The sequence below is a fragment of the Lissotriton vulgaris genome, chromosome 9, assembly GCF_964263255.1.
Source record: "Lissotriton vulgaris chromosome 9, aLisVul1.2, whole genome shotgun sequence".
Lineage (NCBI taxonomy): Eukaryota > Metazoa > Chordata > Amphibia > Caudata > Salamandridae > Lissotriton > Lissotriton vulgaris.
In genome coordinates, this window is record NC_141697.1 from 1,207,486,686 (window position 1) to 1,207,509,694 (window position 23,009).

The 23,009-nt window shown below is 46.1% G+C and overlaps 1 protein-coding gene across 1 annotated transcript in view; it reads right to left on the bottom strand.

Annotated features, from left to right (window-relative positions):
* Positions 1-23,009, bottom strand: part of RUVBL1 (RuvB like AAA ATPase 1) — a 138,200-nt gene that overhangs the window by 69,541 nt on the left and 45,650 nt on the right. Inside the window, exons 4-5 of the mRNA XM_086939288.1 lie at positions 17,145-17,296; positions 1,414-1,503 (exon numbers count right to left, since the gene is read on the bottom strand). Coding sequence (XP_086795414.1) covers positions 1,414-1,503; positions 17,145-17,296 — 242 coding nt within the window. The remainder of the gene's footprint in view (positions 1-1,413; positions 1,504-17,144; positions 17,297-23,009) is intronic.

The window sequence follows — 23,009 nt, forward strand, 5'->3', positions numbered from 1 at the left end:
CTTCTTGCTTTACTAATCCAAATGGATTTTTACACCCAGATTACCGGATGCAACAGTCCTGAGTAATGCAACTCCCATTTCTCTAGCACACTGACCAAATACAAGCAAAAAAGTGATTGCTGGAGTATGCAAAGTAGAAAATAAACAGTGGCAAGATAGTTAAAAGAAGCAGTTTACCTGGAAATTAATAAGTGATTAATAAAGGGGCAATTTTCACTATACTTAGGTAGCATTTACTGATTCTGAAGCAAGAGGATTGATCTCATAAATTGACTGACAGACATGTAAGTAGTATGTATTCAGTCTCTCTGCTGATCTAATGCTTCTTGTAAAAATACACTTGCCACTATAACAGAAACAGAAGCATTGGTTAATCTGTGATAGGTTATTTATCTATTACTAAAATAAAGAACCTCTTAATTAATCCAGTTTAATTTTTGCAAACATTACCTACTTTTCCTGTTATATTATAATTAAAGTTTAATAATAAAAATGCAGCTACAACAAACCCTGAAGCCGTTGTTTTATACTTGGTAAATTGGAGAAATTGCTTCTCCAGTATTTTAACCTCTATATACAACGATGTTGGGGTAACAATACTAGACAATCAAAAGAAAGCAAAAATGGAATGGAAAGATAAAAGGGATTAGAGGCAAGCGTTCAGTTTGAGGATGGGGTGTAACATAAGGGAAACATTAAGGTTCAAGAAAAACATGAAAAACAAAAGAAGCGACATACTGGGGTCACCCATGTAATTACACATTGAAAGATTATTGTCCTAATACAATTAATAATAAAATCCACAATGCAATAAACACAATATTAACAACATTTTTAAAGGTCAAGGAGGAAAGTAATGGGGGAGGGGTCTCTACTGGTTTAATTTAAAAAAGCAAAAAGAGGACACATCGAGATTTATATTGGATTTCTCAAAAGTAATGAAAAATAATTAAAAAATATAGGAAACCCAACTCAAATCATACACAGATTGGTGTGCCTAGGCCAGTCCGTTATAAAGACTTAAGCTTTATTCAATTCTATTTGTTGCAGTTAGCAATGTGATTAATGATTGTGATTTTAATTAGAAACTGGTGTCATAAATATGGGATCAGCAGCAAAGAATTACAGGATCCAAGTATGTAACAGCACTTTAAATTAACTCTTAATACTTCTTCTGAAAGACTACTTGAAACCTTTACAGGGTAGAATTGCACTCCATTTCAGAGTACACTATTACAAATTAACTTAGCATTAATACATTTTCACTTAAAAATCTTTAGGTTTTTATATTAGTTATGATGATGCCTTTCTAATTTTGTCACACAAACTGCTGTAATGCAATTGTATATCCTGCTACCGCATCTTTGAACTAAGAGTTGAATAATTTCAGTATATAATACAGGACTTGCTTACCTTTACAGCTCCACTGTTTGCTTCAATGTATATCACATCGCCAGTTTCAACACGTTCCTTTTGAAGACTTTCAAAAATGCTAGGATCCAACTGAAATAAAGAGAAAACTCGTTCCAATACAGGAATAAGTGCACAAAACATAAAGGACTTAAAATGTAATGAAAAATACAAAACGCTAAAATAAGACCATAAAAACTCCCAATGCATATTTTGTGATTAGGACAGTAACTCACTAAAATAAATTTTATGACCCTGCAGCAAATTTCAAATTGGACTAATGAAAGTTAAAAACGTACTAACCATCAGAATTCACTAATAGCTTTTGGGCGTGTGTATCAGCAAGCGTGCACACACAAGTGCAGGAATTTCCAGATTTACATATCTGAGTAACAAATAGTGTCCTTGGTGGTGGTCTTACTCGACGTCAGCACCCGACTCATTCATGAAGGGAGAAGTTACATCAGCCCAACTCCAAATCCCCAAACAACTTTTATTTACACAGTAGCATGCCATGACAGAGTAGCCTAGCAGAACACTACTCCAAAAAGGTTTCACCCATAATCTGCAGACCCTTGAACAACTGCAGTGGATTGATTTTTATCAACATAACTTCATTTTGAAGTGATTTGTTTTTTCCTCATCATCCTGATGTCAACATAGTATTGGGCAAGGGTGGCCGGAACTTGCGGTATTTGACTCCACAGAATTCCGCACAATTACAAAAAAAAACAGAAATAGGCATGTTGCGGTAATGTCACACTGTGATTTAGTACCAGCACCACATTCTGCACTGAAAAATCAGTGTGAATGGCACCACATGGCGCACCAGAGGGTGCAGGTACTCTAGTTGATACTGCTGCCACTCAAGTAGATTTTCTACTGAAGTGCAGCCTTCTGACTGCAAACAATTGAGACTGCCCGCATTGGAAAAATCTCGCCGGATGTCCTCCTAGCAACTGGAAATCATACATGGGGACGCCAATTCTTGCTTGCCAACTTACCGTTTTAGGGTGCTACAAGGGACTTGTTTAAAAAAACGTTGATTCTTGGTTAACGTGTGGTTTAACAATTTCCACCCTTGTGTATCCTACAGGATATCTGATTCAATTCAAAGCAACATAAATGCAGGGAAGGTAAAAAGACAAAAGAGAGCTGGAGAAGGTGGGTTTGTACTGAAATAAATCTTTACTTCAAATAAATGATGCGGGATGAAAACATAAGTAAATTCAAGCAGTGAGAGTCATGAACTAAGAAAGACAATCAATTGCTCAATAATTCACAACCCTACATATCAGCTCCAAATGATTTCAACAAACAACCCAGATTAAATGATAAAACGTGGTTGTAAGATGGCGTCAAACGACAGCATTTACAGGAGATGATAACTAGATGTCGACGTTTCGGTCTTGATAGTGTTCATCAATAAGACCTTCATCAGGACGATGTTGTGTTTCAATGCTGTGAACAACTCCCTATATAAAAATAAATCAATTATAATTATAAACCTATTAAAAAATAAATCAATTAACACTTATTCTCGACCCTACCAAAGCTCTATGAACAAACAATTTATTCTCATGTAGAGAAGCAACCACCCCTTCCTGGTGATGTTTCTCTGCAGTTAAAAATTAAATGAACAGTCAATATGACCGAATTTTGATTTGTGCGGATATTAACGTTTAAACATTGTTGATGAAACATTCAATCCAGCATTATTGAAACATTTTTAAAAAAACAAACAATTAGTAATCCTTGCATTGTAGAGTTTTAAGAAAAACCTAAACTTAATGTATCTCATCAAGGAAAACTTAGCACATATATATTATACTTAACATGTCAGGACATTTTCATCAAGTCATCCAAAGGCACACTTTTTAAAAGTGTGCCTTTGGATGACTTGATGAAAATGTCCTGACATGTTAAGTATAATATATATGTGCTAAGTTTTCCTTGATGAGATACATTAAGTTTAGGTTTTTCTTAAAACTCTACAATGCAAGGATTACTAATTGTTTTTTTAAAAATGTTTCAATAATGCTGGATTGAATGTTTCATCAACAATGTTTAAACGTTAATATCCGCACAAATCAAAATTCGGTCATATTGACTGTTCATTTAATTTTTAACTGCAGAGAAACATCACCAGGAAGGGGTGGTTGCTTCTCTACATGAGAATAAATTGTTTGTTCATAGAGCTTTGGTAGGGTCGAGAATAAGTGTTAATTGATTTATTTTTTAATAGGTTTATAATTATAATTGATTTATTTTTATATAGGGAGTTGTTCACAGCATTGAAACACAACATCGTCCTGATGAAGGTCTTATTGATGAACACTATCAAGACCGAAACGTCGACATCTAGTTATCATCTCCTGTAAATGCTGTCGTTTGACGCCATCTTACAACCACGTTTTATCATTTAATCTGGGTTGTTTGTTGAAATCATTTGGAGCTGATATGTAGGGTTGTGAATTATTGAGCAATTGATTGTCTTTCTTAGTTCATGACTCTCACTGCTTGAATTTACTTATGTTTTCATCCCGCATCATTTATTTGAAGTAAAGATTTATTTCAGTACAAACCCACCTTCTCCAGCTCTCTTTTGTCTTTTTACCTTCCCTGCATTTATGTTGCTTTGAATTGAATCAGATATCCTGTAGGATACACAAGGGTGGAAATTGTTAAACCACACGTTAACCAAGAATCAACGTTTTTTTAAACAAGTCCCTTGTAGCACCCTATGTTTTGAACCAGAAACTGCCCAAGCCTACAAGGGTTTATTGGGTTACCCCTGTGTGAAATCCTAACTTACCGTTTTGGCGTGCACGTGAGAAAATAAAATTCTGCCATGCAGCAACTGGAAGAATTTGGCTGGAACTCCACATTACAAGAGTAACACCGAGTGCCAAAATGACACCAATTCCGCCAGCGGAAAAGACTATTTTGTCCACCCCTAGTATAGGGTACTTTCTGATGGCTGTGTCTCTCCTTAGGATTCTTTCATTGCTTCAGTAAATGAAAGAATTTTGCCCTCTCCGTGAAATCTGTGGATGATTTGGGAAATAGATAACCTGAGTCTGAACCTCGTCATTGGCGACGTGAGGTATCTTTTCCTCGAAGCCCTGCTCTCCCTCTGGGGGTAATCTTGAATATGTCCCTGATTGTCGTTGCATCTGCAAATACTGCGGTCAATATGGCTAGGAAGAGGCACAGTAGGAGGGATACCAATATTGCCGATATCCCCTCTGTAGGAAGGAAGGCCCCATCCTCTTGCTTCCCTAAAGGGTATCTTTTGGTATTGAAGTGTCCCCAACGAGAAATGCGTTACTTACCTGTAACAGCAGTTATCCAGTATTGGTGTCTTTCATAGATTCACATGCCTGAATCATTCCCCGTCGCCGAGACGGGAGCCTCCGGTACATAAAAAAGTAATGTCCTAAGGACATACATAGAGAATATAGGCCGAAGGGCCTCCCCTTATGGGGCCTTTCCACGTCCTTATGTAAAAGGACCGAACTCTCATCGTTAGCCAATCAGCTCCGACCTCCTTCTAGAACCTTCCCGGGAGGAGCCTCCGTCCCTCAGATTTTCGTACGCACCCAGCTAGGGTGTCGCAATGTAGACCTAGAGGTACGTGAGTCCTTACCGGGGAGGCGGGAGGGTTGCATGTGAATCTATGAAAGACACCAATACTGGATAACTGCTGTTACAGGTAAGTAACGCATTTCTTATCCAGTATTTGGGTGTCTTTCATAGATTCACATGCCTGAATCAGAGTAGCCAGCAGTTATACATGCATAGTGGTAAGGCACATTCTCACATACAGTAGGCCTTTAGAAAGTACAGGCAACCTGAGAGAAAACATGGTAATATATATTCATGCATATAGCAGAGAAAACCATTAAGAATGTGCATACCTGGATGGCGGGACGAGGTAAGGCTCACCTTATTGGAAGAGATGGCGCAGCACCGCTTGTCCCACTGCAGCGTCCTTCTGCAGTTCGATGTCCAGGCAGTAGTGCCTGGAAAAGGTATGCGGGGACTTCCATGTCGCCGCTCGGCAGATGTCCAGGATCGTCACTCCAGCGAAGAGCGCCGCTGACGTTGACATCGCTCTGGTCGAGTGGGCAGCCACTCGGTCTGTCAAAGGCCGTCCGGCCTGATCATGGCAGAAAGCAATTGCTGAAGAAGTCCAGCGTGAGATGCTCTGTTTTGTCAAGGGTAACCCCATGCGCGGGTTGCTGTAGGCTACAAAGAGTTGAGAAGACTTCCTGACGTCTTTGGTCCTGTCCAAGTAGAATTTGAGACACCTTTTAATGTCCAGGGAATGCAGCGCCCTTTCCGCTGCCGTGGAAGGGTCCGGAAAGAACGACTTGAGGACAATTGGTTCGTTCAGATGAAAGTCTGACGGCACTTTGGGAATGAATTTGGGGTTGGGCCTGAGTACCACTCGGTCGTGCCTGAATTGGAGATACGGTTCCTGAATGGACAGCGCCTGAAGTTCGCTGACCCTTCTGGCCGACGTCAGGGCGAGCAGGAGAGCCGTTTTCCAGGAAAGATGCTTGAGCGATGCCCGGTGTATGGGCTCGAATGGGTGTTTCATCAATTGGTTTAGCACCAAGTTCAACTGCCAGGTTGGAGGAACTTTCCGAGGCCTCGGAAAGGATCTGTAGAGTCCTTTTAGAAATTGCTTCACCAGTCGACTGGACCAGAGGGAGGGTCCCGAAGGGGTCCTGGTGAACCTAGAAATCGCAGCCAGATGAACCTTAATGGAGGCGTGAGCCAGTCCCGATGTAGCCAGGTGCAGCAGGTACGGTAGCAGCTGTACTGGGGTGACCCGGAGCGGGTGTAAGTCGCGTTCCGAACACCACACGCAGAACCTCTTCCATTTCAGCGAGTAGGTCTTGGTCGTGCTGCTCGCTCTCGCTTTGGCCAGTACTGCCCTGCAGTCCTGTGGTATGTCTAGCTCCCCGAACTCACAGTGCTCAGGAGCCAAGCCGATAAGTTGAGCGAACGGAGGTTCGGGTGGTGTACCTGGCCTCCGGACATTGTCAAGAGGTTCGGGAGTTGTCGCAGGTGAATCGGCGGCCTGATGGATAGGCGAAGAAGATCCGAGAACCAATGTTGTCTCGGCCAGTACGGAGCAATCAGGATCAGCGTGCACGGTTCCGTCCTCATCTTCCGGAGGAGCCTCGGTATCATCGGGAACGGCGGAAAAGCGTACGCAAACACGCTGGACCAGCCGATGGAAAAAGCATTTCCCAGCGACCCCCGTTGGGGATGCCAGCTTGCGTAGCTTCGGCATTTGGTGTTCTCTGCCGTCGCGAAGAGATCGATCCTCGGGGTGCCCCATTGTGAGAAGACGTGGGCCACCGTGTCGCCGTTGAGCTCCCATTCGTGGGAGAGAGAGGTCTGCCTGCTGAGGGCATCCGCGATAGTGTTCTCCTTCCCTGGAACGTACTCCGCCTTGAGGGAGAGGCCGTGCGCCACCAACCAGTTCCAGATTTTTTGCGATTCTCGTGAGAGAGAGAGAGATCGCGTTCCCCCCTGCTTGTTCAGGTAGTGCATCGTCGTGGTGTTGTCTGTTTTGACGAGCACAGGGGAAGAGCCGATGCGTGGCAGGAAGGCCTGAAGAGCCAGGTACACTGCCCTCAGTTCCAGGAGGTTGATGTGTAGTTGTGTCTCCTGGGCGTCCCATTTGCCGCTGACTCGAAGGTCTAACAGTACTGCGCCCCAGCCTTCCAGTGAGGCATCGGTCGTGATGACCAGTGGTGCCGGCGGCAGGAGGAACGGCAATCCGGCCGTCAGGTGAGTCCTGTTTCTCCACCACAGCAGGGCCTTTATGATGGCCGGCGTGATTGTGAGAATGTCGTCGAAGGAGCCCGAACACTGTTTCCATTGTCTCGCCAACGCTTCCTGTAGGGGGCGCATGCGGAGCCTGCAGTGCGGTACGAGGAGAATGCATGAAGACATCATCCCTAGCAAAGAGGTGAACGTCCGGACCTTGATGCGAGGCTTCTTGGCCACCGCCGCGGCCAGAGACAGTACCTTGCAGATCCTGTCCTCTGAGGGGAAAGCCTTCGCACGCTCCGTGTCCAGGGTTGCCCCTAGGAAGGTGATCCTCGTTGACGGAGTAGTGCATGATTTTTTGAGGTTGATCGTCAGACCCAGCTGTTGGAAAAGAGCGCTGCAGGCGTTGAAGGAAGCCAGCGCGTCCTCCGGGGAAGGAGCCTTCACCAGCCAGTCGTCCAGGTAGGGGAACACCTGGTGACCCCTTTGTCGCAGGAAGGCAGCCACGGGCGCCAAGCACTTTGTGAAGATACGTGGGGCAGATTTGAGGCCAAACGGCAAGACCTTGAACTGGTAATGTCTGCCCGCTATTTCGAACCTTAGGTATTTCCTGTGCCTGACGAGTATGGGGACATGGTAGTAGGCGTCCTGCAAGTCCAGGGAGACCATCGAGTCGCCTCTTTCCAGTGCTCCTAGGATCTCCTGGATTGTGACCATCCGGAAGGATTGACTCCGTAGGAAGGCATTGAGTGCCCGGAGGTCTAAGATCGGCCTCCACTTGTCCCCTTTCTGTTGGACCAGGAAGAAGTGGGAATAAAAACCCTTCCCTTTCTGGGAGTCCGGGACCTTTTCGATGGCTCCTTTGTCCAACATGGCAGAGACTTCCTGGAGAAGGAGGTGCAGGTGTCTGTGAGCACGCTTCAGCGGGGGGGTGTTGGGAGGGGTGTTGATCAGTTCGAGGGAATGTCCAAATTGAATTATTTGTAGTACCCACCGATCCGTAGTGATTTTTCGCCAATTGTGGAGGAAGTGGGTCAGTTTTCCCCCAATTCGAAAGGATGGAGACGGTGGTGGGACTGGCTGGAGTAAGTGGTCACTGGCGGCCGCCAGCGCCCTTCTTGGCGGATTTGCCTCTGAAGGACGATCTCCCGTAGGATGACTGTCGGGACTGTTGTTTCTGTTGTGGTTGGTTCCTGTTGCCATAGGAATAGGACGACCGATTTTGGTAGGAACCTCTGTAGGAGTACTGACCTCTGGAGCGGCCTCCCCGAAAGGATTGGTTCCGGGACTGGAGGGAGCCCAGAGCCCTCGCCGTGTCGGTGTCTTTCTTGATGGCCTGGAGTGCCTCGTCTATCTTTTCCCCAAAGAGGAATTGCCCATCGAACGGCATATCCAGCACCTTAGATTGGACCTCCTGCCGAAAAGACGTAGCCTTGAGCCAGCCCTGGCGGCGGAGCACGGCAGCCCCGGCCAACTGGCGGAATCCCGTCATGGCCGCGTCTATGGCGCAGTCGATAATTTCAGCCGCGGAGTTTTGTCCCTCCGCCAGAAGAGCTTTCACCTCGTCCTGGACCGTGGCCGGCAGGCCTTGCAGGTAGGGAGCTATGTCTTCCCATAGCTGGCGGTTGTAGCGGCCCAGGAGGGCGATGGAGTTTGCCACCTTGATGGACATGGCGGATGTGGTGGAGAACCTCTTGCCTATGGTGTCCAGCTTCCTTCCTTCCTTGTCCGGGGGCGCGGACAGCGGCGAGGAGGGGTTTCGGGATTGTTTTTGGGCCGCCTGAGTGACAACCGAGTCCGGTTTGGGGTGGCTGGTCAGGCAGGCAGGTGCCGAGTTCGGGGCCTTATATTTTTTGTCTAGGCGCGGAACCACCGCCGGCACCGAGGCAGGCGTGAGCATCAGCTTCTTGCCCTGTTCCCAAAGAAAGTCTATCAAAGGAATAGACTTGGCTGATTTCTGTGTGTGCTCCTTGAAATCATGGAGGAAGCATTCCGTTTCCGCGGATTCCACCGCCATGTGAAACCTCCTTGCAGCTCTGTCCACCAGTTTGTGGAAACCTCCCACGTCCGCCGCTTCAGAGTGGCGCGGTCTCGGGGATGCCGGGGCAGACGAATGGTGTGATGACGCAGCATCGGCATCGTCGTCTCTGTGGTCCGAGGCGACGTCTTGCACCTCGCCTTCCTCTAAGTCCGTGTCATCCTCCTCGCTTTCCGATGAGTCCTCCGCCTGTGTTTGCGGTCGGAGTTGGCTCCGAGGACGGGCCGGGGGAGCGGAAGGGTGCGAGGCCGACGGTTGCGCTTGGGTGACCGGTACCTGGGCACCGCTGTCTGCGTCCGGGAACCTTCGTTTATAGTCCTGCACCAGGGATTTCAAATCGTTGACCAGAGACAGTGGCAAACAGATCATCGGGGTTTTCACCGTGTCTACGGTCAGGGAGCTGTCTTGATACGTCACTCCGTCCCTGATCTCTTGGACGTCCTGGTGTTCTTCGTGAACCTCCTGTTCTTCGTCCGACTCCTCACTTTGTAGTGTGTCTTGTTCTTCTTCGGGTGCCAATTCCACCGTTGGGCGAACCGAGGGTGTTGGACTCGAGTGAATAGAGACTTCGACCAATCTCGATTCTTTCCAAGATGGCGCCGGGGTCTCTTCCGACGACGTGCGTGAAGATGGCGCTCCCGCCATGTGTGTTGGTGATTTGGGCACCTCCGTCAGGGTTAATGGTACCAATTTTTGCGGGGATAAGGGTTTCGCCGCCTTACTGATGGTAGGGTCGTGGACTTGAGATGCCTTAGTCGAAGGTGTGGTTTTTGAACTTGACTTCGACTGTTTAGGAGACGAACTTGACTTCGATGTCTTGGGTGACGAGCCTTCGGTATGAGGTGTTTTCGGCGAAGGCGTACCTGAAGATTTAGACCTCTTAGGTGACGAAGAGGCGGCCTTCGAGGGTTTCAGAGGAATGGTCGAGGAGACCGGTGCGCCCGAGGACGCAGTGGTGGTCGTCGTGGTCGCCGCGGAGGGCGATGAGGCCGTAGTAGTCGACACAGTGGTCGTGACTGAGGTGGTCCGCTTAGTAGATGGAGCGGGCTTCTTGAACCTCTGGCCATCCTTAACAGACACGGAGGAGGTGGTGGAGCGTGCCTCCGAAGGCTTCCTGTGCGCCTTCTTAGGAGGAGTGTCTGTCTCTCCAGGGGACTGCACCCTGGGTCTCTTCTTGGAGACTTTGGAGGTCGCGGAGACACTACCCTCGGAAGATTCCAGAGTGTCTCGGACCTTAAGCCTGTCGAGCCATTCGCGAAGGCGAGTTTCCCGTTCCTTAACCGTCTTCTTTGGGAAGGCTCTACACACCCTACACTTGTCAGTGACGTGGTCAGGGTACAGGCAATATATGCACAGGTCGTGCTTGTCCTCCGCTTGAATCCGCTGCTTGCCGCAGGAGGAGCAGGCCCTTAGGAGGGCTTTCTTCTGTGAGTCCGCCATGGACGAAGTTTTCTTATTAGATTCCGACATGTAGTCGATGCTAGGATGAAATCCTTTTCGTAAAAGTGAATTTCGGTGAAGTTTGAGACTTCGAATTTTAGAAACCTGAAGAGCTCAGGTTGGAGACTCCCTAGCACAACGTGCGGTAGAAAAATCTGAGGGACGGAGGCTCCTCCCGGGAAGGTTCTAGAAGGAGGTCGGAGCTGATTGGCTAACGATGAGAGTTCGGTCCTTTTACATAAGGACGTGGAAAGGCCCCATAAGGGGAGGCCCTTCGGCCTATATTCTCTATGTATGTCCTTAGGACATTACTTTTTTATGTACCGGAGGCTCCCGTCTCGGCGACGGGGAATGATTCAGGCATGTGAATCTATGAAAGACACCCAAATACTGGATAACTTTGCAGTCAGTGTCTTTCTTTATATCCAGCAGCGCATTATCGATGTGCTTTTCAAGAAACGCTTCTCCATCGAATGGGAGGTCAAGAATCTTATTCGGTTCTTCCGGCCTAAACGAAGTGGCCCTGAGCCATCCTTGACGGCGCAACACTGCTGCACCTCCCAGCGATCTGAATGATGTAGTAATGATATCTAACGCACAATCTATCACCTCCGCAAATGCGCTATCTCCTTCCTGGAGAATTTTCTTCGCCTCCGATTTACTGTCTTCAGAAAGTGAAATCCACATAAGGATTTGGTTTGCACCTCATTTGTCAATCATATAGACCTAGAATGGCAAGAGCATTGGCTGCTCGGACTACCAGAGCTGACATTGAGCTCTTAGCAATCAATCACGTTGCGAATCCTGGCTTTTCTGCTTTAATAAAGGTTCAGCTTAATCTTTCTGTGCCGCAATCAGACCTGCGTGTTCCTATGGAACATTTAAACTTTGCATGCTGAATGCTTTTAATCTGTACACCGGTTTGTTAAGTTTTTTTATTAACAGCACAATAAATTACTACTACTGTTGTAGAGTGGTGCTGCATGGAGTGGTGTAAAGAAGTGGAGTAGAATGAAGTCGTGTATAAGAGTAGAGTAGAGTAAATTTGGGTGGAGTGTCGTAGAGGGGAGTATATTGGGGTGGAGTTTCGTAGAGTGGAGTATAGTGGCACAGACTGTACTAGAGTGTTGAACAGTGACAGAGTGGAGTACAGTGTTGTGGAGTGACAGTAGAGTAAAGTCTGGTAGACTGGAAGGAAGTAGAATGAGGTAGAGAAGAGTACACTGGAGTGGCATAGAGCAGAGGGGCGTACACTGGAATGGCATAGAGAAGATGGACGTACACTGGAATGGCATAGGCAGGAGTGGCAGAGAGAAGTGGTGTAGAGTGGATAGTGTAGAGTGGAAGATGGAATAGCGTACAGTGGAGTGGTGTATAGTGGAACAGATAAGTACACTTCAGTGGCGTACAGTGGAATACCATAGAGTGGAGTGGCGTACAATGGTGTACTAGAGTACAGTGGAGTAGAATGGAGTAAAGTGGGGTGTAACGGCAAAGAGGGACCTGTGTAGTGTGTGTTAGAGTAGCATACAGTGGAGTAGAGTGTTGTACAGTGGCTTTGAGTGAAGAAGAGTGTAGCGGCACAGAGTGTTGTAGAGTGGCGTAGAGTGTGGTACATTGGAGTGGCGTAGTGTGGAGTTTCACACAGTGGGGTTAGAGTAGAGTGCAGTAAAGTGTAAGAGTGGAGTGATGTGCCGCATATTAGAGTGCCGTGCAGTAGAGGGCAGAGGAGTGGTGTGGAATAGTGAGTAAAGTGTCAGAGTGGAGTGGTGTTTTGTAGAAAGTGGGAAACTGTCCGAGTGAAGTACAGTGGAGTGGCATTGATTGGAGTAGAGAGTTGTAGAGTGGAGTGACAGATTGTCATAGAGCCAAGTGGCGTCGAGTGGAGTACATTGGAGTACTCTGTCAGAGCAGAGTAAATTGGGATAAAATGCCGTAGAGTGAATTTCAGTGGCACAGAGTGTACTACTGTGTTGTACAGTGACAAAGACTGGAGTATAGTGTTGTACAGTGGAGTGACAACAGTGAAGTAGGCTGGAGGTGCATAACGTGTAGTAGAGTGAGGTATAGTGTTGTAGAGCAGAGTAGGCTGCAGTGGCATAGACTGGAGGGGCATAGAGTGCAGTGGCGTATAGTGTCGTGTATTTTAGAGTGTCGTATGGTACGGTCTCCAGGCATTGAGTGAAATGGCATGGAATGGAGTGGCATAGAGAAGTGGAATATTGTAGAGCAAAATACTGTAGCGTGAAATGCTGTCAGGTTGAGTAGTGTGACCTAGAGTGATGGAAAGTGTCGTACAATAGAGTGGAGTAGAGTGTTGTTGAGTGGAGTGGCATACAGAACAATGTTGTAGAGTGCGATAATTAAAGTGGTATAAGTTTGGGAAAAAGTAAGTGGTAATAAGTAGGGAGAAATTATATAACCTAATACCTATACCTAAGCCCCTAACCCAAAACAAAGGAAAAGTGTCCTGAAAAGAACATGTCTGCTTTAACTTTTGTAAAGGCAGTCATTAGTCACTCACATCATGACTGGTCATCGCCATATACAAATTTTACAAAACTACCACAGCAAAAGATATCACTAAGTTAAAATGCCTTTGATGTTAAAAAATAAGTATCCTGCTTTACTCTACCACCAAAAATGATCTGCATACCAAAATCTATATTCTGGCCAAATTTGATTGAAATCTGTCCAGTTGTTTTTGCGTTTTGTCCAATACAAAAATCTATGGAAAATGCATGGGTGGAAAAACGCATTTTGGGGCACACCCCACCCCCTTTTTCATTGCACCCCTTGACCAATCAGCGCAAAATTTTACATCCTCTGCCAATGCACAAAACGCTATAGGTCTGCAAAGGGTCGTAGAGATTTGTCCAACGGGCCCAAAGTTATTAGAGGTAAAAAAAAAAGAGAAATTCCTCTCCTCTCTCTGGGAGTCCGAACTATAACTGCAGAGCGGCTACCAGTGGGGGCTGGTAACATTTATAAATGGTGCGGCCCGGACCATGAACGCTGGCGGCCACTCCAAACTGATGCTCCTCTCTCCATGCTGATCCTGAGGGTGATGAGGAGCAGCAAGTAAAGTACTTCCCTCCTTGTGCAACGCAAGTCCAACCAATCCTGGAGCTGCAGAGCAGTTCCAGGACCAGTTGGAGCAGGCTAACACTGCCCATTTTGAGGCTGGGGCCTCTGCCTGCAATCCCTCGTCTGTTTAACAGTGCTGGGATTGCTGGCTTTGAGCTGGCTGTAGGCAGCTGGCCTATCTGACGCGTACTGAGCATCTACAACGTCAACCTGCAGGAACCTGCCCCGCCACCACATCCACTCGCTACGGCTGGTGGCACACAGAATAAAATGGCACTGACCATTTTATTATTCTGTATTTACCGCTGCTCTTGCAGCAAATGGGGCAACTCTCTTCCGCCCACAAAGGAAACCGCCCATGGTAGCTACTTCCACTCTGCGATTAAAATATACACATTAACACACATATATTCATGTGCTCACACACACCGAAAGAGAGAGATGTACAAGGACTGACTTGCGATAAGTGAATGTTGTAAAAGTGAACAAATAACCTACTAAATGGTCATCTGTACCAAGGTTCGCCAGAGCCAAGAGACTTGACTGGGTAGTGACAGCTCTACAAATACCTGCAGTCAGTCAAGCAACCTTGCACTCCGAAGTGCAGCAGACCTCGTGTAGCCAAGACGTGCTTCCTGCTTATGCTAAAACCCCTTTCCTTAAGGTACAAATACATTGACATTCTTAAATTGGTGCTACCACTGCACCAAAAACTGCAAAGAGGGGCCTGGTAGTGCGGATGAGACGAGCAAAACGTGGTTGTCGCCAGAGTGTGTCTACTCACAGTGCAATAATGCTGCACATTGTGGCTTTGCGAAAACTGCGTCCTTGCAATGCCTACTATGCCAATCTGAAACAATGACTTGCATGCACGTCACATATTTTGGCTTTGTAGATTGGCACATCTCTCTCAAGTAGATTTAAATGAAAAAAATGTAATACTCCCCACAACAACAAAGAAAGATGATACAACAGGATACGCTATAAAACTCTGCATAAAACTGGTCCTAATATCCTGCAGAATAGAATCAAGTTTTATGCACCGGCTCAGAACTTGCGTTCACAATCTACAGCCAAAGCAGTCACTACACGAGTAAAAAGAGCCAGATTGGGCGGGCGCGCTTTTTCGCATTTAGCCGCCAACATTTGGAATGATCTGCCAATAGATCTAAGGCTCACGGAATGTTATCCTACTTTTAGAAAAAAACTAAAGACAGCACTGTTCCCTAAAATAGAATAAACATTAGCCTCTGGCATTTGCTCACAATTTACTGTTCAATCTTAGCGCCGTGATATCCTGCAAGGATGAATGTTGCGCTTTAGAAGCACTAATAACATAACATAACAAACATAACATAACATTCATCTATGTTCAAAATAAGAATTGTCACTTCAGCATAAGCTTAAAAAAATGACAGAAAATATTACATTTAAAATGCTGGTGTAAGGCTCTCATCTGGGTTTGGATTGAAGGTTGGAGGAGGCCCTAAATGTGAACAGGACTCGCCATACTAAATGCTTAGTTGAATTACCAGATTTTCATACTGTACATAGATTCATTCTACCAGAATTAACTGTGCAAGGTGTGCAATGTGCCCCGCCTCACGAGAAAGGCTCTAGCTTCACTCAGTCTTTTCAAACCTTGATCTGAAATCTTGCTTTGGAGGGCAGAGCTCTGCCTTCAAGTCCGTTTATGCCTGGCAGGGCGTGTTATAAACAGATTTAGAGGTTTTTCTGTAGAGGACTTCATCTTTGGTGCAATCAGGTTTTAGCAGTGTTACACTAAAACGAGTGAAATGCTCATATGGGGTAGATATTTCTATTTGTCTTAATCCAAATGTGTTTTTGGTTGCAATGGTTTGGAAGGTAGAGTTTCTATCTCAAAGGTGATGGTCATGTCTCCCCACAAAATCACCCCATTACAAAAACCTAGTCTGGATGCATTTAACGGTTCTTTTGATTTATAGGTCTGAAAACAGTAGCTTGAATTTTAACACAACAACATTATCAAGTTGATTATTGTTTGCACTGAGATACCATTTCTAGTTATTTGTTGTAGACTCTGCTCTAATTTTGAGGTGCATGGTCAAATCCAGCATTTTGAGTTTCTGACATGCTGTTTGTGCGTCCTAATGAACAGAGCGCAGCGATGTGGCTAGCAACTCCAGCGCCTTGAGACCCTCACGAGTGATCTGCGGCGCTTTATAAATCCTAATGTATTTATTGATAATGGGTAAACTTCAGGTCCTGAAACCGTTCATAGGGTTGGCTGAAAATAAAGCAAAGCAATGGGGCGATACAATAGCTTTCGGAGTACAGAAATCTAATACTTCCGATGGCAGCAGTTAAATGTTTAGGAATGTAATTTTATGCAAATAGTAGATTCAGATGCAGAACACCCACAACTATGGAATGTATGGGATGGCTGTTGAGAGGGCCTGTCAGTACGATGAACAGTGTTAAACTAAACATCAGCTCCTCTGGTGCTCAGCATTAGATTATTGTTAGTTAAACTTTCCAGGACCCTCTTACTACTCTGAACTGTCACAGGTCGAGAAATGTGAACAATTATTTCAAGCGTTCTCAGACTCTCCCACTCAACAAGACTCGCCCAGCTGAGCAGAGAAGCCAGGAGAAAATGAGTAAGAAAACGCTGGCGACAGGTTCTGCAGTGAGAACCAGGCATATGGTTTTCCCAACTGAGTGATGCTGTCTAGAAACAGAGTGAATCTTAGACTATTCTCTCGATGGTTTTTGAGAAGCACAGGATTTGTACAAGTCTGAAACGGTCTGGTATATTAGACATGTAATTGGGCATTTGAGACTGGTTCTACCGAAGAGCGTTTTAAAGTGGGTGAATCACCAGTCTGTTGGTAAGACCCAAAATACATTTGATGCCAGAGATGGAATTGAGGGTATATCTCGAATATGGGCACAATTTATGCCATGACGCTTGGGGTTGCATGGTTTGGGTTCTGCAGACATGTTTCATTCTAGTTTGCGGATTGGCCTTTTTCTGCCCACCAGATAAGTGGTGTAATGGTGGTACACCTCTTATTTTTTTTTTTTTACTTTTCTTTGAATTTTTTTTCTTTTTACTTTTCTTTGAATTTTTTTTTTTCATGTCGAATCTATGTGGCCTGTGTTTTCTCTTTTATCGACTGCAAGTGCATGGTAAATGATTTGTTAAATTGTAGATCATTCAGAAGCTGATTTGGATCTTTTTGAGAATCAATAATGGAATCTAGGTAAACTGTCGACCAAACTCGCAAAGCACTTGTTTCCCAAGAGTACTCAGCACAATAACTAACAGACTACAATACACAATCATTGTGGACTGACATTTATAATGAGTAAAAGGTTTGCAGAACTGTACCTTAAGCTGTTTGGTTCCTTTTGCTGTTTTAAGTCCTATGATGACGTGGCTGATCGTCTTTCCATAACCCCCCATTGGGTTTTCGGTCTCACAAGGGGATAACTCAGTTACTTCTCCTTCATAGACCTCTTTGGTCTCCTTTATCCTCAAGCCTGTGAAATGCAAATTTAACAATTCTCAATGGCTCTTCAAGAACTAGAAAGACAACACCCACTGTAAGCAATTATCCAGCAACGCAAGATGCGGATTGCGCTTATTTCTCCTTCTGCCCCCTTCCTCCGACGAACAATTGTAACATTGTTCTTTTTCCTGTGTTTACTATGCTCTTGTAATGGATGTAATTTTTGTAACTTGTAACTCAACGAGCCTCATGCAAAGCAATCTGATACCTCCGGGTCTAGCCAGCGCTATATAAAACACGTCAAATAAAGTAAATAAATTCCAAACTCCGCACCAAATTTTAAACTGAAGCATGACCCAGTCTCAGGTGGATCACCATATGAAGATATCTCATGAGTGGCATTTAAAAAAACTGTCAAACGTTTGCATCCAACATTGACAAGGCTTTCTTTCAGACACAGTGTTATAGAGAAGTAACAAGCAAATTATGAATTTTCACTCTAGAGGAACAACCTAAAGCATAAAAAGGTGTGAAGGAAAACAAGTTTATGCAGTTAACTGGCTACGGTTATAGCGTGGAATGTGGAGCAGGAAGTGAAAAGGTGCAAGTTCAAACAGAGCAATAAGCTGTAGGACAATTCATGACTTCTGAATCTTTTCCTTCCTTACTAATGTGTGTGTTTTCCAACAATCTGTTGTCTGGGTGGTCACTGGGTCTACTAAAGCTGGTCAGTCTTCTCTTTAGAAGATATGTTCCAGGGATCGACACAGCGGCTACTCGTGTTCTCTGGATCCTATACCTCAACTCTTTTGCGTATTGTTTGCTTTACTGGCGCTTCCTTGGGCAAGCGTGCAGCTCTACAGTCCAGTTACACTGCTAGTATCCGTGTTAGCAGTCTTCAAAATACTCTACATACAAACTGTAGTACTTTTATCTTTACGAGAGACAGCAAATGTGTTATTTGTTACTCTAGGTTTTTTCCAGAGTGCAGCAATGTTCCATATTAGGCCCTTTTAAAGCAACAGGATACTCTTCTGTTCATAAATAGGGAGGATCTGGTCCAATGACTGAGGAGGGCCCAGGCAGAGGGAGAGGTTCTTGGCCCTCAACACAAAGGGTAGAGTTGGTCCCTGTCTAGTGCGCCCGAGTGCTTGGGCAATGGCTTAGAGACAGGCCATGCTGCCTATCAGAAGCATTTTACAGTTTTAGGCCTTCCCTACTTTAAACAGGGAGTGCCTGTTTATACTTCAATGTCATTACTTTAAAAGCTGCCCGCATGAGTCATTGTACTCTGTGATACCCATCATTAGATAGGTTTTAATATTCCCATGGTCCTCACAATTAAAGTTTTAACTGAGGAACCCAAGGTTTTTTTTGTATTCATCTGGATCCCGTTACTGTCCAGTAGTTTTATATAAGAACTCACTCCTACCGCCAAGTCTACGAGGAGGTTGAGTCCGCCTCTGTGGTACCATCTTACCAGGGTGGGGAGAGGATGCAAATGATGAAACATGACACTAATGTGTGTGAGGCATCCTCTTCCATTAAGGTTGGCCTTCCCGTTCTGAACGGTCTCCACGTGACTTGCAATAGAGGGTACTGGATCTGACTTTGGGTCCTATGCCCTCTCGGCTGATACTGGCACCCTACTTTATTGTGGTTTGTGTCCCAAGGAGAAATCTGCACCAACGTGAGAGAGTATACATATTTGTATTTACCTAATTTGTATTCCAGGCTACACAATTATTAACCACATCGGTGCGGTACGATTTACCGCCGGGTGCTGACCCCTAATGGAAATGGGCGTGGTCATGACGGAACCGTTCCGTCATGAGCATCGAAGGGGTTAAAAAACTGTATGGTGTCTACATAGGATCTATAGACATCTCAGACCATGCTGCAGTAACTCTCACTTTGAAAAGGATTAGCACAGCCCCTGCAGATAGAAGATGCTGGTTGGGAAGGTACCTTTAACAAGGTGCAGCTAACAGGGCAGAGATTTGACAAACAACTTGGGACTATCTGAAGCACAATGATACCCTTGACACCCCACGCAAAACTTCAAGGCAGGGTTGAGAGGAAAGCGGATTGAAATTACAGATACATAAGCAAAATAGAACATTAGCGCAGTCGAGTGAACATTTCTAAGAGGGCCTTGCAGTCTTTGGATAGGAAGATGTAAGAATTTGGTAAAGCCCGCACAATCCTGGTGGGGCCTAAACAGCCAATCATAATAGGCCCAGAATAGTGAGACTGAAAAACTGCAACAGAACCCCAATTCTTTCAGAAAGATAGAGGGGGGGGGTTAAGACAATCTACGAACAACTGTACACAAAGGAGGATGAGACTAGGAAAGCTGAGACAAGTATGTTCCAAATCCTACATCTCAGCAGAACAAAGGTTGGTGAAGTGCCATCAGCGATCAAAGACATAAAACCCTTTAAATCTCCATGTCATAATGGCCTTGCATTATTATTTTTTTTTAACATTTGCAATACTAATATCAATGCTAAACACCTGTTGCAATCTATAGCAGAAAAGGGAAGGCTACAAAAACAAGCCATGGCCTTGACAGAGCCATCCTTCCAATACCGGGCAAAGAGAGGCCTCTACCATGCCTAAAATCGGCTATAATTTATCTACAAAGGCTCTAGCTTCCAGTTGTTAAGTCGGGGCTGCTAGTTGTTTGGTCCTAGCTGCCAGTTGCCAAGTCTTAGCTGTTCGACTTACAGACCTACCAGACATTATGCATGAAGACAACCAGGATTTACCTAGAGAGGGCCTGTTTTTGGCGGAGAGGAAATGTTGGGATTACCGTTTTGTAGCATTCCTGTAGGGTGAACCTCTGCAATTCTTGGGTGTACTCTGTATAATGCCAATTACTATACATTGCTCCCCTGCGGCTCCTGCGTGGACTCCTCAAAGCACATACGTAGCAGGCTGTATAATGCACTGCGCCTCTGCTACTATTGGGTGAACTCAGAGCATATACTATGGCTGATTATATAATATTCATTGCTGTGGGGTGCACCTCTGCAATTCTTGGACGACTCATAAGAGCATGTACCATGGCTGGTGGTACAATGCCTGTGGGGGTGTACCTCTGCCACTACTTGGTGTACTCCTGAGAGCTTGCGCCATGACTGGCTATAAAATGCCCATTCCTGTGGGTTACTCCAGAGTGGACTCCTCAGAGCATGAGGCATGGTTGGATGTATAATGCCCATTCCTATGCACTCATCCGCTGCTGCTCCCGAGTCAACTGCTCAGAGCATGTAGCATGGCTGGCTGTATAAACCCATTCCTATGCATTGATCCTCTGCCACTCCCGAGTCAACTGCTCAGAGCATGTAGCATGGCTGGCTGTATAAACCCATTCCTATGCATTGATCCTCTGCCACTCCCGAGTCAACTGCTCAGAGCATGTAGCATGACTGGCTGTATAAACCCATTCCTATGCACTGATCCGCTGCTGCTCCCGAGTCAACTCCTCAGAGCATGTAGCATGGCTGGATGTATGACCCATTCCTATGCAATGATCCTCCGCCACTACCGAGCCAACTAGTCAGAGCATGTAGCATGGCTGGCTGTATAAACCCATTCCTATGCACTGATCCGCTGCTGCTCCCGAGTCAACTCCTCAGAGCATGTAGCATGGCTGGCAGTATTAAGCCCATTTCTATGCACGGATCCTCTGCTGCTCCTAAGTGGACTTCTTAGAGTATTTACCACGGCAGGCTGTATAATGCTCATTCCTGTGGGGGTGTACCTCCGCCACTACCGAGCCAACTGCTCAGAGCATGTAGCATGGCTGGGTGTATAAACCCATTCCTATGCAATGATCCTCTGCCGCTCCAGAGTCAACTGCTTAGAGCATGTAGCATGGCTGGATGTATGACCCGTTCCTATGCATTGATCCTCTGCCGCTCCAGAGTCAACCGCTCAGACCATGTAGCATGGCTGGCTGTATAAACCCATTCCTATGCACTGATCCGCTGCTGCTCCCGAGTCAACTGCTCAGAGCATGTAGCATGGCTGGCTGTATAAACCCATTCCTATGCACTGATCCGCTGCTGCTCCCGAGTCAACTGCTCAGAGCATGTAGCATGGCTGGCGGTATAAACCCATTCCTATGCACTGATCCGCTGCTGCTCCCGAGTCAACTGCTCAGAGCATGTAGCATGGCTGGCTGTATAAACCCATTCCTATGCACTGATCCGCTGCTGCTCCCGAGTCAACTACTCAGAGCATGTAGCATGGCTGGCTGTATAAACCCTTTCCTATGCATTGATCCTCTGCCACTCCCGAGTCAACTGCTCAGAGCATGTAGCATGGCTGGCTGTATGAACCCATTCCTATGCAATGATCCTCTGCCGCTCCAGAGTCAACTGCTCATAGCATGTAGCATGGCTGGCTGTATAAACCCATTCCTATGCACTGATCCGCTGCTGCTTCCGAGTCAACTGCTCATAGCATGTAGCATGGCTGGCTGTATAAACCCATTCCTATGCATTGAGAGTCTGCCACTCCAGAGTCAACTGCTCAGAGCATGTAGCATGGCTGGCTGTATAAACCCATTCCTATGCACTGATCCGCTGCTGCTCCCGAGTCAACTCCTCAGAGCATGTAGCATGGCTGGCTGTATAAACCCATTCCTATGCACTGATCCGCTGCTGCTCCCGAGTCAACTCCTCAGAGCATGTAGCATGGCTGGATGTATGACCCATTCCTATGCAATGATCCTCCGCCACTACCGAGCCAACTGCTCAGGGCATGTAGCATGGCTGGCGGTATAAACCCATTCCTATGCACTGATCCGCTGCTGCTCCAGAGTCAACTCTTCAGAGCATGTAGCATGGCTGGCTGTATAAACCCATTCCTATGTACTGATCCGCTGCTGCTCCCGAGTCAACTGCTCAGAGCATGTAGCATGGCTGGCTGTATAAACCCATTCCTATGCAATGATCCTCTGCCGCTCCAGAGTCAACTGCTTAGAGCATGTAGCATGGCTGGGTGTATAAACCCATTCCTATGCATTGATCCTCTGCCGCTCCAGAGTCAACTGCTTAGAGCATGTAGCATGGCTGGCTGTATAAACCCATTCCTATGCACTGATCCTCTGCTGCTCCAGAGTCAACTGCTCAGAGCATGTAGCATGGCTGGCTGTATAAACCCATTCCTATGCACTGATTCGCTGCTGCTCCAGAGTCAACTGCTCAGAGCATGTAGCATGGCTGGCTGTATAAACCCATTAATATGCATTGAGCGTCTGCCACTCCCGAGTCAACTGCTCAGAGCATGTAGCATGGCTGGCTGTATAAACCCATTCCTATGCACTGATCCGCTGCTGCTCTCGAGTCAACTCCTCAGAGCATGTAGCATGGCTGGCGGTATAAACCCATTCCTATGCACTGATCCGCTGCTGCTCCCGAGTCAACTGCTCAGAGCATGTAGCATGGCTGGATGTATGACCCATTCCTATGCAATGATCCTCCGCCACTACCGAGCCAACTGCTCAGAGCATGTAACATGGCTGGCTGTATGACCCATTCCTATGCATTGATCCTCTGCCACTACCGAGCCAACTGCTCAGAGCATGTAGCATGGCTGGCTGTATGACCCATTCCTATGCATTGATCCGCTGCCATTCCCATGTCAATGCCTCAGAGCATGTAGCATGGCTGGATGTATAAACCCATTCCTATGCATTGCTGCACTGGCACTCGTGAGTGGATTTCTCAGAG